The sequence below is a fragment of the Dermacentor silvarum genome, chromosome 10 (genome assembly GCF_013339745.2).
Source record: "Dermacentor silvarum isolate Dsil-2018 chromosome 10, BIME_Dsil_1.4, whole genome shotgun sequence".
Classification (NCBI taxonomy): Eukaryota; Metazoa; Arthropoda; class Arachnida; order Ixodida; family Ixodidae; genus Dermacentor; species Dermacentor silvarum.
In genome coordinates this window covers 75,359,137-75,375,328 of record NC_051163.1, presented here as the reverse complement: position 1 = coordinate 75,375,328, position 16,192 = coordinate 75,359,137, and the positions used below count along the sequence as shown (strand labels likewise).

General features: G+C 49.1%; 1 protein-coding gene across 1 annotated transcript in view; it reads left to right on the top strand.

Moving 5' to 3' along the window:
* The window catches only part of LOC119466107 (probable oxidoreductase PXDNL), a 47,001-nt gene extending 31,491 nt beyond the window's left edge, over positions 1 to 15,510 (top strand). The window contains 2 exon segments of the mRNA XM_037726591.1: positions 2,269 to 4,768; positions 11,722 to 15,510. Of these exon segments, the coding sequence (XP_037582519.1) occupies positions 2,269 to 4,768; positions 11,722 to 11,791 (2,570 nt within the window). The 3' untranslated portion in view covers positions 11,792 to 15,510.
* The last annotated feature ends 682 nt before the right edge of the window (positions 15,511 to 16,192 follow it).

The window sequence follows — 16,192 nt, the reverse complement described above, 5'->3', positions numbered from 1 at the left end:
ACTAAGTTTTCCTTAATTTCGCGGTACCCAAGTCGATTACAAGGAGATACAATGAGAGGTCGAAGATCCATTTCTTCCAATTTCGCGCCAAAACGTAAGCGCCGGTGCGTCAGCGCGACGTCACGTACTTCAAATTATTATTATTTTTTTGCGTATTTTTTGCCGTTGTGGCTCGTCCAATGTCCTCGACTCTCGACGCTCGACGCAAGTCGAAGAACACACACAGTCATAATGCACGGGCCATTCATTCATTCATTCATTCATTCATTCATTCATTCATTCATTCATTCATTCATTCATTCATTCATCCGTTTACTCGTCTCTTCATTTTAAAATTACTTATCTTTTATCTTATCTTAAATATTACTACAGTGAAACGTGGCGCTATCGCCTACGGGAGCTGGAATCGTGGTGGTTCACCCAGCGTGGCAATGACGGGCAGCAAATTGATTTTGCATAATTAAACTACGTTCTTTTCGCTTCGAGTGGCCTTGTCACTTTCCAAAGTGATCGCCTCCAACCCCATATTGCGTATAAACGCAACCAGTCGCAATGGTTACGCATGTGCGCAGAGACTAATTGATTTGCTGCGTTTAGAAAACTATGAATGCTCGGTAACAAAAAAAAAAAAAAGCGTATAAGTAGTGTTACCAGAATGATTGTATAGCCACAAGCAGGTAGATGTATACTAACAATCATATCCAGACATCGCCAGAGTCCCTTCTATGATAAATGTTGTGGGGAACTCCGCGCTGGTGACAAGCTTCGTTTCTCGTTCCCTCAGCTGATAAAGAAATCTCGCTGAGTTGTAAATGCCCGAACTAACACAAGTTTTGGCGTTTCCGATTGCAGATGAAAACCTGGGTAAATCGTGATCTGATAGTACGCTTACCAGCGCAACCCACGTCATTATTTGTGCTCGACGCAGATCCTGTGCCCTTTCCCTTTACTTCTCCCTCTTTGCTCTTGGTGTGTCTTTATAAGCAAGTGCAATAAAGGACGCAAGCAGTTTTTCGCCCTTCTCCATGTCGGCCTGGTCAATGCTTCGCACACGCCCATGGCGCACGGAACGTTACACGGTGTCAGAAGGTTTTCATGCAGTGCATGTTATAGCCTTTATGGCCACCAGTTTTCGAGTAATGTATTGCTTGAAACTCACACCAGGTGGTCATTTCCTCATGTTAGAGCGTCCGCCTCGGCTCGAGGATGGCGTGGCATCGATACCGGCTGCTTCCGCGGCCAACTCATCTTCTCCCCTCACCTCCCCCCTCCCCTCTCCGGTTAGCGAGACATACAAGTACTACTATTTTACGCTACGAAAATAAAACGTGCGTTGAGCCCCAAAACAACCAGCTTTTTGCTTACCTCCACAAGATACTGTTTGTGCGCATGTCTGTCGGCGAGTACCGCAGCGTACCTAAGCATTGTCACGTGACACGCGCGCTCAACCGCGCGAGACATTTTTTTTTTTTTTTTAGGTGAGCAGCAAGTCGTTGTTGGAACACGCCCAGCAAGATAATTCAGCTAAACTTGTGCGCGGCGTACACCAACACCTGTTGCCGCGAAGTGCCAGAAACGCGACAGAGATGTTTCTGTGTGTGACCTGTTTTCTTAAAACGCGCGACATCGTTCACTTCGCCGGGTGCGCGCTAAAATAGCCTTGCATGAAAAAACTCGGAGAGGGGGGAGGCATTTAATTTAGCTGGGTTTCCCGTGCTATATTCGCATTACAGGGAATGATAACGACTACGAAGACGATCTGAAATATCATACAAATGAATGAGCGAAATTAGAATGCATAAGCTTGATAGTTAAACGGTAAACTTTGAGAACGCGCTTACTAGAAAGTACTACACTAAAAACAGAGACAAGCATACAGCTTTACAGGACAAAGCTGTAGGACAAGTTGTTCTTTCATGTCAGCGCGTTTTCAAAAATAACATGAACCAACTGTAGCCCAATTTGCTCACTCTGCTGATTGGACCTTAATATACCCTTCGATGACTGTAACAGACAACCGGTATCATCAATCTTAGTATCAGAGCGAATACCAAGCGAATAATGACATATTCCCGGGTGGCTGTGAATATGTGAAGGTTGGTAAAACGAGTTAAGTGGTACAATAGGCACAGGGCACTCTTTGTTGTATGCATTTGAGATATGGGCTTTCGCTGACCCGATCGAATTAGTTCGTCTACTGACGATGTGTGCGCAGTGCTTGACGCCCGTTGATGTCTTGCGCCAACTTTTTTTTTCTCATTTTTCCAGAGTCCGGCATAGACTTGACCTCCGTTGCGATCCAGCAGGGCCGGGACCACGGCCTCGCAGGCTACACCCGCTGGCGCCAGTTCTGCGGCCTGCGGACCATCGACGACTTCGACGGCCTGTCGCGAGTCATGAGCTCGGACGCCGCGTTCCGATTGAGCCAGCTGTACCCCACCGTGCACGACGTCGACCTGCTGCCAGCTGCCCTGGCCGAGACTCCCGTCGAAGGCGGCCTCGTCGGTCCCACGCTCGCCTGCATCTACGCCCACCAGTTCCGGCACCTGCGCGTCTCGGACAGGTTCTGGTTCGAGAACGCCAACCAGCCGTCGTCCTTTACCGAGGACCAGCTGCGCGAACTGCGAAAGACAAGCCTCGCTCGCGTCCTCTGCGACAACGTGTTCCTCAGGTCCGGCGGAGGAGTGGTGCAGCCGCGGACCATGAGGGTTCCGGACCCGTGGCTCAACAACCTCATGTCGTGCGAGGACAGGCTCCTGACGAACGTCGACCTGGACGCCTGGCAGGAGGGGTCGAGGCTGCTCAACGTACCCGACTCGGTTCTTCAGGATGCGCTCGCCGATCTGGCGGCGTCCCAGGGAGGCCAGTTCGGCAGGTTCAACAGCCGCGGTGGTTTCATGAGGGCCACGGCGGGTTCCAGGAGCATACACAACCAGTCCGAGGCTCTGGAGCTGGCTACGAGGCGCCTGCTCAAGGCAATGAAAAAGGGCGAGAGCAGGCAAGACGTCATTCCGGCACTCAGGCAGGTCGACCTGTCCAAGTTCGCCACAGAGTTCGAGGAACCGGCCGCCTGCGAGGAAGAGACCCTGGGTCCCTGCGACCAAAGGACGCCATTCAGGACACTTTCCGGCCGCTGTAACAACCTCAGGCGGCCTAACCTGGGCAAAGTGGGAAACAGCTTCAGAAGAGTCCTGCCAGGCTTGTACGAAGACGGCGTGTCTGCGCCGCGTTCGCGTAGTGTCACCGGAACACCACTTCCCAGTCCCCGACTGGTCTCTTTCACTGTTCACGGAGACTCCAGCCGCCCTCACCAGCGGTACACCATGATGCTCATGCAGTTGGGACAGTTCATCGACCACGACATCGCGCACACGCCGCTTGCCGAAGGCCCCAACGGCGAGACGCTGCGTTGCCGAGCGTGCGACTCGCCGCGTCGCATCAACAAGGAGTGCTTCCCCATTCCCATCCCGACCAACGACCCGCACTTCCCTAGCGTCAGTCGGAAGAATCCCAACATCCCCCAGTGCCTGCCCTTCACTAGGTCCATGTCAGGGCAGAGGACTCTCGGAAGCAGGGAACAGATAAACCAGGTCACGGGGTACATGGATCTGTCGACCGTATACGGCTCGGACGACTGCGCCAGGGAAGAGCTCAGAATCTTCCGCGGTGGTCTGCTGAACATGAGCGCACACCCCGCCGGACCGCAGTTCAAGCCACTGCTGTCCGAAGTGGACGGCGCTGCGGACTGCATCTCGTCCAACGGCCGCTGCTTCATAGCTGGAGACACGCGCGTCAGCGAGCAGCCCGGACTCACCTCAATGCACACCATCATGTCGAGGGAACACAACCGCGTGGCCCGCGCACTTCAGAGCCTGAACCCTCACTGGAACGACGACCGCCTCTTCGAAGAAGCGAGACGCATCGTCGGCGCCATGTACCAGCGGATCGTCTACTCCGAGTTCATACCGCGGACACTGGGCTGGGAGTCCGTGAGCCACTGGGGCTTGCACCTCCTCGACGAAGGATACTACAGTGGATACGACCCCAACTGCGACGTCGGATCGTTCAACGAATTCGCGACGGCTGCGTTCCGCTTCGGCCACACGCTACTGCCCCCGGTGCTGAAGCTGGTAGGACCCGCGTACGACGAGCTGGGAGGCCTCAAGCTCACCGACGCGTTCTTCAACAGCCAGACCCTGTACCGTAGGGACAGGTTGGACCAGCTGCTGCGAGGCCTTCTCTCGACGCCAATGGAGAACTTCGACAACCACGTGACCGAAATGGTCACCAACCACCTTTTCGAGTCCAAGACCGTGCCCTTCTCCGGTCTCGACCTGGTCGCCATCAATCTACAGCGAGGTCGTGACCATGGTCTGAGGACGTACAACGACTACCGCGCCTTCTGCGGGCTGACGCGCGCCCGTTCCTGGTCCGACCTGGAGGGCCACATTCCGCGCAACACACTCCGGGCCATCGCCGGAGTCTACCGCGATGTGGAGGACGTCGACGTGTTCACGGGCGGACTGTCGGAGTTCCCGCTGGCCGGGGCCGTGGTTGGCCCGACGTTCAGCTGCCTGCTGGGATTCCAGTTCCAGCGGCTTCGGCGCTGCGACCGCTTCTGGCACGAGAACGGCGACACGGTGGTGCGGTTCACGCCCGACCAGCTGGCACAGATCAGGAAGGCCTCGCTGGCCAAAATCATCTGCCAGAACTCGGACACGACGCGGTTCATCACCAGGAAGGTGCTAGACGTCTACGACCCCTTCCTGTGAGTACACTTCTTTACGTTAAGAGAGAGAAAGCAAGATTAGGAAAGGTAGGGAGGTGAACCAGACGAGCGTCCGGTTTGCTACCCTACACCTGGGGGGTAAGGGAAAGAGAGTGTGCACTGAGTGCATGTGGGAGGATGCACAGGAGCACAATAAGCGCTCTCTCAAACCGGTGTACTTCAAGAACTGTACTAGTGGACGAATCACTTTTTGTGCCAGTGACGGATGTGGCCACGGTCTGAGTATCTTCGACACGGATGTTTATGTTAAGACTATTACATTGTGTCCGAAAGTGGAGAGGGGATCCCTAATTTTCTTCCAGACTGCGTCAGAGTATGTAGCCTATAGAAGAGCATTGCAGAATTACACACGTTGAACTCCTGTTCTTCGTAAATGTCAACCTGTATAGTTCGGCTTCCAACGTTCACTTCCCATTTGCACTCTGCAGTCGCATATGTGTTATCTAGTTCCGTTCCTGTGGTATCATCCCCCAAGGAACGAAGCGGCTGCGCAAGGCGTCAATGCTTTGTAAACAACCGCTCTGTTAAAGTCGATTCAGCGGTCGGCTTCCGTCTCATGAACCTAAAGGCTCAAGCAAGACAGATGAAGCGGGTGGAAAAGGAAGACAGGTTGAATAAATATAGATTTTCGCCAGTTTTCTAGTCTGAAACTGTTACCCTGCTTCCCTATGAAAGAGATAGAATACAGGAGTTGAGTATAATCGCATGGCACTACAGAAGAGAATCATCGTGCCCACAATCGAGCACACGAGTCTTTTGCCTTCAGATACGGAAGAAGCACTGTGCGCCATTGCGGATAGGAGCTGGAGAGGGCTCGAGATATACGACCAAAGAATGCATGAAAGACACCGCGTCTTGCAACAAATAATTCAACAGAGTGGATAAACAAAAGGCGCGCTTGTTTCATTGAATTTAGAGGCCGCCGCAAGCAGCTCACGCCCAAGCGCCCAGCTGCGGCAGAGAAGCGCCCCGGTGATTCTTCACGCCTTTTTCACTTTCTGCGCGCGGCAGCCCGTAGACCAGCTACACAAAGGAGAGAAACGAAAACAAACCAAAACAAAAACAATCCGTGCGATCCAATGCCGCTCTTCACCAAAAATCGTATAATACACGCTTTTCTGTGCTTTCGATGCGCCGTATCTTCTAGTCGCGAGCATTCTTCTCCGTACGAGCGACTGAACTCGGAAAAAAAAGGGCAAAATTCTCGCTCGAGGAACCCGCCACGCATTGCGGGCAGACTCGCTTAGCGGGCCGCGCGCCACGCCACTACTGACCGGAAAGACGAGTGTGAAATGTCGGACACGCGCGTCGCATTGCTGGAAATGCGCGAACAAGCAGCAGCAGCAGGCAGCAACGATGCGAGTCCCCACGTGCAGATTTTACGGATACCTAGACTCGACTCGCCGGTGGGCCGAGGTCGCCATGGGAGGGCGCGACCTTTGCTCTTGCGTGGCGCGTTTACGTGCGCTTCACTCAGGCGCGGTTCGAACGCTCGACGCCGACCGACCGTCGAGGATACGGAAATATGCAAGCATGCGCCAGAAAGGTCGCGGCTGCCCCTCCGATTCACGTCTCTCTGCTTTTACTTGTTCTTTTTTTTTTCTTATAAGCTTTGTTAAACGCATCCTGATGTATCGTTGGTCGAAGCCACGTTTCTTTTTTTCTCTCAAACACTCTCTTACCGTCACTTTTTTTTTTTTTTAGGTGATGTGAGAACCTGACTCGAAAGAATCCACTCGCTGCCTGTGAGGGTGCAATGCGATGAGAGCGAAAAAAAAAATAACAGAAGAAAAAAAATCCTGAGATGCCTCGGAAGGCCGAATCGAATGCAACCTCAATTCTGCCGACGCTGTCGCGCGAGCTCGCTCTCTCGTATGCAGGAAGTAAGGAATGAGAATAAAAAAAGAAAAAGATTTCGATTTTTCGGTTAATCTGATACGGCATCTGGCTCTTTCGCATGATCACCGAATGTCGAGGATTACAGCACCCTGCCTTGTTAAGAACGAATAATTTCCGCTGCAACAGCAACTTCCTAAGTTATATCCTTGGAAAAACAGAAAGTTACTCGTAGATTGTGGAGTTTAACGTCCTGAAACTGCGCGGTGAGTTATGAGAGACGTCACAGTGGAATGCTGCGGATTCATTTCGACCACCTGGGGTTCGTTAACATGCCCCTAAATCTAACTACACCAGACTTTTCGCACTTCGTCTCCTATCGGAATGTGGCATTTCGTCTCCGTGTCGGGATTCAAGCCACAACCTTGTGCTCAGTATAACGACGCCACAGCTAGTATAAGCAACCGGGGAGGGTAGACAGGCTGCACCTCTTCGGTACCCAGGGCCCTTTCTCTGGATTAGCGAGTGGCTCGCCGACACCCCAACCTCGAAGAGTAAATTCGCTTCAGCATAGGTGCGAGCGTTGGAACTGGCGTTGTAAAACAATGCGGGCGCATTCACACCGACGATTGATAGACGTCGCGCGACCGATCGCGTCTGGCGACCAATGTTCACACCGATGTTCACACCGGCAGACGCGACCTGCGAGTCGCCACACCGAAATGTCTCGCGACTGATGCCGTTCGCGCCTTCTCGCATCTTCATCACCACGTAAAATAAGCGTCACGTTATGCGGACGTCCGGCTCCTGTGCCGCCGATTGGTTCAGTAGGTTTGCGACAACAGTCGCCGTGAGTGACCACTCGAACAGCCAGCGACTGACCCAAATCAGTCGCTTACCAATCAAAGCGACCATTTGCGATCGGTCCCGCGACCTCCGCGAGTCGCAGATGTGTATGACCCCTGCGTGTTACTCTGATTTTGGTCATCAAGTGACCCTGGAGTTTTCTCTCGTCCCGCCGGAGGAAGACTCTCGTGCGCTCACCAGGGCAAAAGCAGCGACGCCTTCGCACAGTGTTTAGCGTGGACGGTCCACAGCTGTCGCGGAGACAATCAACTAGTGGCTGCAGCATAGGAGAACTGCCGCAGAACAGAGAGACAATAAAATTGTACCAGAAATCATCGAAAATGATTGTCCAAGTAAACGAGTACCATATTCGAACCGCAGGTATCTTATGCGAACCGCAGCCAGATGGTCGTCAGCGTGCCACGAAGAAAGGACTCGCTAAAGATGAAGCGCCAACAGTGACAGCACACTAAGAAGGAACAAAGGCAGGACAAGGCGTTTTAAAGGACTCGCCATCCGGGCACAAACGCCTAATGAGCCTTACATAGCCTACGCTCAGAATACCTTGGCCCCTTTGCAGCAAGTTGCCATTACGGACAAGGTCACCGATATTCTAAAGAGAATTGCTAACAACGCTGTTCTATTGCTGGTGTATTGCTGTTCAATAACTGCGCTACAGTCACTGACATTATTGCGAAGTGCCGACCAGTCTGAGGAAGCAAAATGTCGCCGAGTCTAGCAGAAATTTCTTTGGCTTCGTCTTGCGAGTACCTAACACTACCTCCTCTTCTTTATTTGGCCACAGAGCTCGGCAACTCTGTGGGCTGAACAACTGTCTCGTGACTTCAGCTGTTCCTTCCTCGTTACCATATTATCCGCGCAAGGGGTGGACCTGAAAACTCACTCCAAAGAGGGCTTCACCGCGCTGCGCTGGGGCACTGCAGCAAAGCTTACTACTTGGCTGCACATCCTTTGCGCTACTCGTGTCTAAGGAAGACTAATGAGGACTGCACTACGCGTTGTTCCCCAGGAGAATGTCAGAGAAAATGCTCATTCAGGCGCCTGTACTCTTTTAGTGGCATTTAATTCAGTAGAGATACCAGCAGTCATAGAGACATTGCGTAATCAAGGAGTACAGGAGGCATACGTGAATATCTTAGCAAACATCTACAAGGGTTCCACAGCTACCTTGGTTCTCCACAAGAAAAGTAGAAAGTTACCTATCAAGAAAGGGGTCAGGCAAGGAGACACAATCTCTCCAATGCTATTCACTCCATGCTTAGAAGAAGTATTCAAGCTCTTAGATTGGGGAGGCTTAGGAGTGAGGATCAACGGCGAATATCTCAGCAACCTTCGATTTGCAGATGACATTGTCCTATTCAGCAACAATGGAGACGAATTACAACAAATTATTGAGGACCTTAATCGAGAAAGTGTAAGAATTGGGTTGAAGATGAATATGCAGAAGACAAAGGTAATGTTCAATAGCCTGGCAAGGGAACAAGAATTCAGGATCACCAGTCAGCCTCTAGAGTTTGTAAAGGAGTACGTTTATCTAGGTCAATTACTCACAGGGAGCCCTGATCACGAGAAAGAAATTTACAGAAGAATAAAATTGGGTTGGAGTGCATACGGCAGGCATTACCAAATCCTGACCTGGAGCTTACCACTGTCGTTGAAGAGAAAAGTGTACAATCATTGCATTCTACCGGTGCTAACATATGGGGCAGAAACTTGGAGGTTAACAAAGAAGCTCGAGAACAAGTTAAGGACCGCACAAAGAGCGATGGAACGAAAAATCTTAGGACTAACGTTAAGAGACAAGAAGAGAGCGGTGTGGATCAGCGAACAAACGGGGATAGCCGATATTCTAGTTGACATTAAGCGGAAGAAATGGAGCTGGGCAGGCCATGTAATGCGTAGGATGGATAACCGGTGGACCATTAGGGTTACAGAATGGATACCAAGAGAAGGGAAGCGCAGTCGAGGTCGGCAGAAAACCAGATGGGATGATGAAGTTAGAAAATTTGCAGGCGCAAGTTGGAATACGCGAGCGCAAGACAGGGGTAATTGGAGATCGCAGGGAGAGGCCTTCGTCCTGCAGTGGACATAAAATATAAGTTGATTATGATGATGTTGATGATGATGATGATGATGATGATGACTCTTTTAGTGCATATAAGGAGATGCAGTTTGGTGTTTTCAGTACCTTAAAGGTGTCACATAGGTTGATGTTAAATACTTCACCAGGCTCCACAAATCCCACGGCAAGAGCATGCCTACACTGACGACAACAGTTAAAAGAGAGAGAGAGAGAAAATGATTTAATGAAAGGCAGGCAGGTTAACCAGTTAAAAAAAAAGTTGTTAAACAAATTGCGACGTTGATTAGGCTAAATTTGTAAATTATATTACAGTTCTAAAATGTCAAAAGTTTTAGCGTCATCACGAATGGAGCCATGGGCTGGTTAGAAGGTGTTCATGATGATCATGGTGCAGGAAGACGGATAGAACAACGTCAAAATACACGGTGCCAGCGCTATCTGACGTAGAAGCGTTTAACGGAAACGCAGTGAAGATATATACATTGTAATATACAAGGAGAAACGCTTGTGGCCGAAAAATAAAAATATTCAGTTGATTACAATCGAATCAGGATATATCGAATCCACATATAAGGAATTACCGTCTATAACGAACAGCAGTGAAATCCCCTTTTTTTGCATAAAATGTTTTTGTTTTATATATCGAAATAATTATATATCGAACGTTCTTGTGATCCCCTTCAGATTCAATATAGCCGGGTTCGACTGTACTCCGAAATCCTAGCAAACCGCCATAAAAAGTGTCTTCGCCCTCCATTGCCCTCTTTAATACCCAGCTCTCTCACAAACAGCCCTCTTGCAGCCCTCTTACAAACGCTCTTAGATAAGAGCGTTTAAAAAAATAGTTCGCCACACTAAACTAACTTGATGTTGACCTGCGATGTAACTTTGATTACTCGGCTGCCCTACGCACCAAACGTATGGTTTAGCCGCGGATCACAACTATGCGGAACTATAACCCTCACTGAACCAGTTCGCCGTGAACGCAGACTGGCAGAAAGTGAGGAGTTCCTTACAGCTTCTGCCGGCGACCTCTACCTGCTTACAGGGGAGCGCACACGTTCAAGCGCCGGACAAAGCACTTCAAATTGCACGGTCGCCGCCCGTTGTTTTCCGGGGTCCGGGGTCAGAAAATCTGCGCGCGAATTAGGGAGGCTGTGACGCCACTACGGGAGCGCCACCTTCCGCCAGAAACAAGTGCCGGCATGGGTGGATAATGTTTCGTTTCTTTTCTCGTACGGGGTCACGCGAGTGGCGCAATCATCGCTCGCGGTGTCAGTCCTTTACTCTCCCGCAGCCTGCGCTGAAGTACTGCAGTCTCGAGCGCGCCAGCGTGTCCGGCCTCACGGTGTTGCGGTCCGTGAGGCCGCCACGTGATTGCGGTGCAGACCACGTGCGCGGCCATTTCTGCTCACGCTGGCTTCGGGCGGGGTAGAGCGGACTTTGTGGCCGAGCACTGAAGCAAATTAATCGTGCCCTAAAAGGAAGGACACATGAAAGTCTGCAAGGAACTCGGTTACAGACAGCTGGTGCCGAACGAGCAATCGCAAGTTAATCTTGCTAACTACTCATCGCTTGAACTACGTCCTTTTTTTTCTCTCTCTCTCTCACTATTGTAACTCATCCTCCCCCACGGTTCTGCTACGTGCGTGCGTGCGTGTTTGTGCGTGTGTATGTGTGTGTGTGAGAGAGAGAGAGATAGACATTTTTAAAGCATCATCATTATCAGCCTATTTATACCCACTGCAGGAAAAAGGCCTTTCCCAGCGATCTTCAACTACCCGTATCTTCCGCCAACAGACCCCCATCTTATGCCTGCAAATTTCCTAATTTCATCGCACCACCTATAGTTCTCTGCCGTCCTCGACTGGGCTTTTTTTTTTTTTCTCTAGGCACCCGTTCTATCATTCTGATAGACCACCACTTATCTGCCTAATGCATTACATGGCCTACCCACGTCTAGAATTCTGGTATATTCAGCTGAGCTGAATACTAGCTGGCAATGTGTCATTACTATTTAGTTAGCTATCTGGACATGGCGTATGACTTTGCAGTGTTACCATAGGTACTACATAAATACTACCCGAAATTGTGCGTTTTGTTCTAACCACTGTCCTTTCCTCCTTTTATTTTTTTTTCTTCGCAGCAACCCGAGGGTTTCCTGTGGTAGCATACAAGACGTCGACCTCAACTTTTGGAGGGATAACATTGTGTAGAAACAGCCTATAGAGCAACGAGAAGACTGTTCGTGTGAGAGTAGCGACGACCGCTACGCGGCGCTCGAGCTGCCATCGCACGCGGAAGCGATGAGCTCCAGCTGGAGAAAGACTGAACGTGATAGTGACGTCACGTGCCGTCACGTGACGGAAGTGTCCCACCAAACGGCATTCAACGCGGGAGCTCTCCGAGAGACCACAGCTGCGAAACTCTGCGTTTTTTTTTTCTTTTTTTTTTTTTCTTTTCCGAAAGTGTCTACCGATGTGTGCTTCGGTTAAAATTGAACAGTAATGTATTTAGAGAGTTTTAGAGAACTTTCGATTTGCCCGTATGACTTATTACCCTTCACGGAATACCGGGCTGCCGAAGGTGCAGACGAGAGTATTGTAGTGAGATGGCGCCGTGTTAGTGGCGCAATCTCCAGAGGGACACTGAGCTATTACTGTTAGTGACCTACCATGTTCTACATAACTGCCATTGTAAAGCGTTAGTGGCTACCTATTCGTCAACAATTCATTTCTATGTTCCTTCACAGACAACACCACGGAACAAAAGAAATAATCAATTAGTTAACGACTTTTAGAACATCTTGCAGTTGGACAAAGTGCCACAAGGTGTCACTATACCAGTGTTGCCACTGCCGTCCACGTCCCCGATAGCACGGTATATAGTAAAGGGTGATACGTCTTCGGTCAAGCTATATAGTTCACCTTAACTAGCAACATTAGGAATAAGACGGACCGTGAACGCCGCCTTACGGGCACGAACAATGTGATCACGAGGAAGTGTTGACAACCATTTTTGTTTCTCAAACGGAGGGGGAGGAGCTTACAGCATGCTTACGCCATATTTAACTCCATTTTTACACTTCTCGTACTACCTGATAATGTTGGTTGACTCGTCCATGTGGAGTTCGTTCACTTTGCCCATGTCTAAACGGAGTCAAAATACATCCATTGAGGTATTACGAGAATTATCGGATATTGTAGCTAATTAGGAAAGAGTGGTCACTCCCGACCCTATTCTTCGTAGAGCGAAAAGAAGATGCTGTGCAGCCTACCCTCGTACGTCACGCGTTTGTCGCAAACCTCTGGCATTTCCATTACACTATGGTGCTTTTAATATTGTCGCGATAACAATATTCTCGTAACAATACACACAATAGAAGTGCTGTCAGAACGACTCGTTGCATAAAAAAAAACGCTTTCTTTTTTTTTTCTGTTTGCTGTCGCGTATGCAACGGATGTTTACAAGTCAACGGAACGGGCAGGTCGCCAAGGAAAAAAACCGTAGTTTCGCAGCCACGTCTCGCTCGTAGGACTCAGCTGTTCATTTCACACGTAGGCGCCATCATCACGCTTAGATGCGCATTACTAAACGTAATTCAGCACGCCTATAGGATAGCTTCTATCACGCTACTCACTTCGTCGAAATCACACATATCGCCATCATTTCACCAAGATTACCATCATTAGTGAAGCGAAAAAAAAATAGTATGTATACACCCTAGAAACTGCTTTTGAAGACTACGCGCGGCATTTTTTTATATAACTTAGACGCCACCATGGCATACTTCTTCTGACTGCGTAGGTTCGACGATAAAAAACTGGACCTATATATATAGTAATAATACATGACGGTTGTTGAATGGAAAGATACTGGTCTTTTGTCATGTCCCACGATTGTCTCTCGGACAGTTTTTCTGCTACATCAGCAACTGTTACCTGATTCAGCTTTTGTTCATTCTTGTCTAACGTTGCCATGTGACACGTGTTATCAAGCACAAATTAAATGAGGAGAAGAAGAGTTTCAAGCAAGAAAAGCAAAATTATGACTGCTCTTGTATCATGATTACTTTGTATCAAGCCACCCGATTCATGGCGTATCGCTCGTAATGCGATGCGCCTTCACCACATATTATCAACCAACAAACTAACCTCGTATCAAAGAATGAATATCAACATCAAGCTTGAAGTAGCCGCGATATCAGAACGACCGATTTGGAGGAGGACATGTTTACTGCTTAAGAATACATGATGAACACCAAATTATTAAAGCAAGTGCAGTGTTTCTTTCCATTGTTCTTTCGCAAAACGATGTTAAACACATGTGCTGGATTCACTGTGTCAAACTGTGACACAACATTCGTCTATCCGATGTTTGAGAGGTACCGTAGTTTCAAGACTATACCCATAAGCTATAGTCCGCATGATGTTGTTTCAGCTGAGTGTAGAAAGGAAGCGTTTCAATTGGACAGTGCGCATCTAGCAAACATTAAGCTGGATATTTAAAACCTATTGAGTGCTAAACTGAGCTCACGTCTAACCAGACATTGCGGCGACCACAAGCGGTATCAGCGTAGCTGTGCGAATGCGTTGTGGAATGAGTTGGGCGCAGGCTATCGGTGTCTCTTTCTCTTTTCTGTATAGGGACAATATTCCCGAGTGATAGTTTAAATCCAGAGAGCAAATAACGCATGTCTCCAGGCGCAGAACCAGCCAACTCCAAAGGGATGCCCTGAATATTACATAGCTGTGGACAGTCCTCACTGCCGTGATATCCGACATCTAAGCTAGTAAATTCCGCTGACTGCAGTCAAGAAAATGCAGCAACCGTTCTGCAAAGGATTGTCGATTCGGCGATATGCCCGACGAATGATATTGCAATACGGAAGAACTCTGTGCATGAAAGGTACCGATTATTTACGCTACAGATGTGAGCGCATGAAAGTAGAGTATGCTCTTGAATGTAGAATATCTCAGGATTGTGCAATTCCTCCTTAGTAACTCTGGAATATTAAGAATGGTGTTTATAATTATCATGATGATGATTATGTTAAGTGCCAGTGGTCAAAGGTACTCATTAGTTACACTACAGATGTGTGCGCATGAATGTACAGTGTGCTCTTGAATGTAGAGTATCTCAAGATTGTGCAATTCCTGCTTAGTTTATAACTCTGGCATATTAAGTGTATGATGATGACGATAAGTGCCAGTGGTCGCGCAGCACTATATCAGCCCGTTTACTACACCGTGCCTGCACGCGCACTTGCTAGGCGCTTGGCTAATTACTTAACTCGACACAATTATGAGCTCACAGTCCCCGCCAAGAACATCACGTGGGGCGAAGCATTCTTAATGCCACCTAGAGTTGTTTCGTTTAAGGGATCGTCCGGCAATTTTTTTACAGTGCGTTATTGACACACAGAGTGGTGTTTTTTTTTTTTCAACACACAGTTAGGTGTGCCAGTCCACAATAGTTTTCGAAATTTCGCTAGCAGTCTGTGCGTGACGCCACAGGCGTCCTCTCAATACGTTTCAACTATAACGTCAGATTCTTCTTTCGCGTTCTGAATTTTTGCTCGGACTCGCTATGTGACAATCTGTGACAAGACATGCACATACAGAACAATACCGCACAATACCTACGACGTCATATTGCGCCGCCCGAGCTGGATTATTTCAAGTTTCGTATTCAATATAACAAAAATTGACAAGATCTTGGTAGTCTGCTATTCCTGAACATAAAAGAAAACTGTGTGTAGGTTGTTTTAGAGGTAGGATAGCATGATTTCCTTCAGATCTCGAAATCACATGATACCGCCCGATGATCCCTTCGAGCACCGCGTCTTACTTGTGACAAATGCCGCGACAAATACATTCCTCTTGTCTGTCGTATCGTCATATTTGTAAATAAACTTTTGTTCATAGTTCCTGAACCTTCGTCTGCGTGTCAATCATTTTGGCTGCCTCTGCAGTTTCTTTCTGTCGGCTGTAACGTGGCAAGCACCCGCATGTGAACGCATCTCTTCAGTGCATTTGTGAAGCTAGAACATTGGAATCAGTGGAATCTTTGAGAGAAAACAGCCAGCAGAGAGCATGGTGGTCAGTAATGACGGTGAAGGGTCGGCCGCAGAGGTAAGGGCGAAATTTGGCGATGGCCCAAACAAGAGTGAGACACTCCATCTCTGTGATCGAATGGTTTCGCTCAGCAGAGGAAAGAAGGCGACTAGGCATAAGCAACAACGCAGTCCTGGCCATGCTGGCGTTGGCCTAGAAGTGCGCCGATTCCGTGGCCACTGGCATCTGTACGGATTTCTGTGGCAGCAGAGTCGTCGAAGGGAGCCAACACTGGTGAGGATGTCAGTAGTCCAATCAGCTGTGAGAAGGCGGACGCTTGTTCAGGACCCCAAGAAAAAGTCGCGTCTTTTTTAAGAAGGCAGGTGAGGGGCCGTGCTATTTCTGCAAAATGTTTCACAAACCGCAGAAAATAAGAACACAGGCCAAAAAAGGAACAGCAGTCCTGAGCAGATCGAGGTGTGGGAAAGTTGGCGACGGCGCTAACTTTGGCAGGGTCAGGCCGTATACCTGTAGCATCGACAAGATTCCCAAGCCCAGTGA